Genomic DNA, 1,787 nt, shown 5'->3' on the forward strand with positions numbered 1-1,787 from the left:
TATTCTGTAACAAATATTTTGTAAACATTTACATGAGGGTTGTCTAACTAACCTATTCCTCTGGTTCACACTCCCCCAGGTGTAGCTTCAGCACACCTTGGTTRTGCAACTGCAACAAAAATTTGAACTCTTCCGACATAACATGTACAGATTTCTTAGCTTSAWTGTTGTCATAATAATGGTGAGTCAGKTYTTTGAAGYTKTSTGGRTGGAGACCGAAGGGCCAGAATCCATACAGATCCACGTTGTCACACAGCTCCAGCGCCAGACTGACCATCATCAGGCCTGTGCTGTGGCGTTTTTCCAACAATCCGTGAGAGCCCCAAAAAGCAGCCAGACTCTCAATGTACTTTGGGTTCATGAAGGCAGACTGGATGGGCATTTCAAAGTCCTCAAGGGTGTACAGAGCCCGGATAGATAATGCTGTGTTTACGACGTAGGAGAATGCAGGAAGCAGCAGCATGGCGTCACCATATTGGCAAAGGCTCTCTACAAACCTGCGTCTACGTCCAAAAAGCGAGCCATACCTGCAATTATAAACAGTGAAATACAAAGCTTGAAAGAAATGTAACTTCAAATTTACATTGTTTCTCCACCTTTTAGATAAAATGCTCGGGTTTGCTGTCACAATGTCTGTTTTCACCCCAACATGTTCCTCATATCCGTTTAACAAAGGAGCCAGGTTACACCTGATGAAGTAACATAAACAGTTTAGTTTGACTTGGTTTTATTTTATTTTAAAAGATATATTATACACTTGATGATGTTCCTACCTGATCACAAATTCAGCTGAGTCAATCTCATTTCCACACCTGCTGTTTGCCAGGATTCCTCCGTTCCCGACAACAGCACATGAATGCAACATTTTATTAAAGACTGGATGCTTCTGCAATCATTAGCAACCGGAAATCCAACATTATAAAATAAACTACTCAGAATTTATCCTAGAACATTCACCTTAGCTTGGTGGGGGGACTGTTTTGGGTGTTCGTTGTAGTTCTATCATCTTATAAATGACTGAATATAGTGAAAGGAGTCCTCTGACTTTATAGGGGTCGGTACATGCACACACACACACACACACACACACAGCCCTTTTGTCTGTGTCCTTCATTTAACCAGGTTGACTCAGGGACATGATATAAAAGTAAAGGTAAGACTAAAATACAAATAATTAAAGCATTTACAAAGAAATGCCTTATTAAACGGATTACATTACATTTAAAGAGTCTACCTTTGTCATAGGCGGGGGTGGTTGGTGGTGAGGAGAAACGCTGAGACCCGAGGGTAATTACAGGAACGAGACACAGCTGGGATCAATCAATGGGGAGGACAGGACAGAGACTCAAAGGGAAACAGGACTAAACACAGAAAATCTCAAAATAAACTATACTGAACAACACAGATCATAACAGTACCCCCTCCTCAAGGGGCGGCTACCAGACGCCCAACCGAAAAGTTCAAAAACAAAACGACCCAACAGGGTGGGCGGAGGGGCGACGGCAGGAGGGCAAGAGTCCAGAAAACAGTCCCAAAAAAAAACAACCCAACAGGGTGGGCGGAGGGGCGACGGCAGGAGGGCTAGAGTCCAGAAAACAAAAAACTAGATCCAAACAGGAATTCCAACACAGCAAAACCTTCCGGGGGCCGACCACGGCACAGGAGGTGAACCTCTCGCGGCGGCTGCTGCAGACGCTGGGGACTGGGGCTCGGTCAGAGCAGAGGCTGGGGACTCGGGAGGAGCACTAGGGGACTCGGGCGGCTGCTCACATGCAGCGATCGCAGGA

The 1,787-nt window shown here is 45.2% G+C and overlaps 1 protein-coding gene across 7 annotated transcripts in view; it reads right to left on the bottom strand.

The window, feature by feature from the left end:
- Positions 1 to 1,787, bottom strand: part of LOC103469358 (alpha-2,8-sialyltransferase 8F-like) — a 21,037-nt gene that overhangs the window by 2,557 nt on the left and 16,693 nt on the right. For 6 of the 7 annotated variants that reach the window (XM_008416981.2, XM_008416979.2, XM_008416984.2 and 3 more), the window contains 3 exons: positions 774 to 886; positions 597 to 689; positions 7 to 527 (listed from right to left, as the gene is read on the bottom strand). In XM_008416981.2, coding sequence (XP_008415203.1) covers positions 53 to 527; positions 597 to 689; positions 774 to 886 — 681 coding nt within the window. In that variant the 3' untranslated portion in view covers positions 7 to 52. Of the gene's footprint in view, positions 1 to 6; positions 528 to 596; positions 690 to 773; positions 887 to 1,787 lie in introns of those variants that run through there. The other variant, XM_008416982.2, reaches the window with a different exon arrangement.

The sequence above is a fragment of the Poecilia reticulata genome, linkage group LG8 (genome assembly GCF_000633615.1).
Source record: "Poecilia reticulata strain Guanapo linkage group LG8, Guppy_female_1.0+MT, whole genome shotgun sequence".
NCBI classification, from domain to species: Eukaryota; Metazoa; Chordata; class Actinopteri; order Cyprinodontiformes; family Poeciliidae; genus Poecilia; species Poecilia reticulata.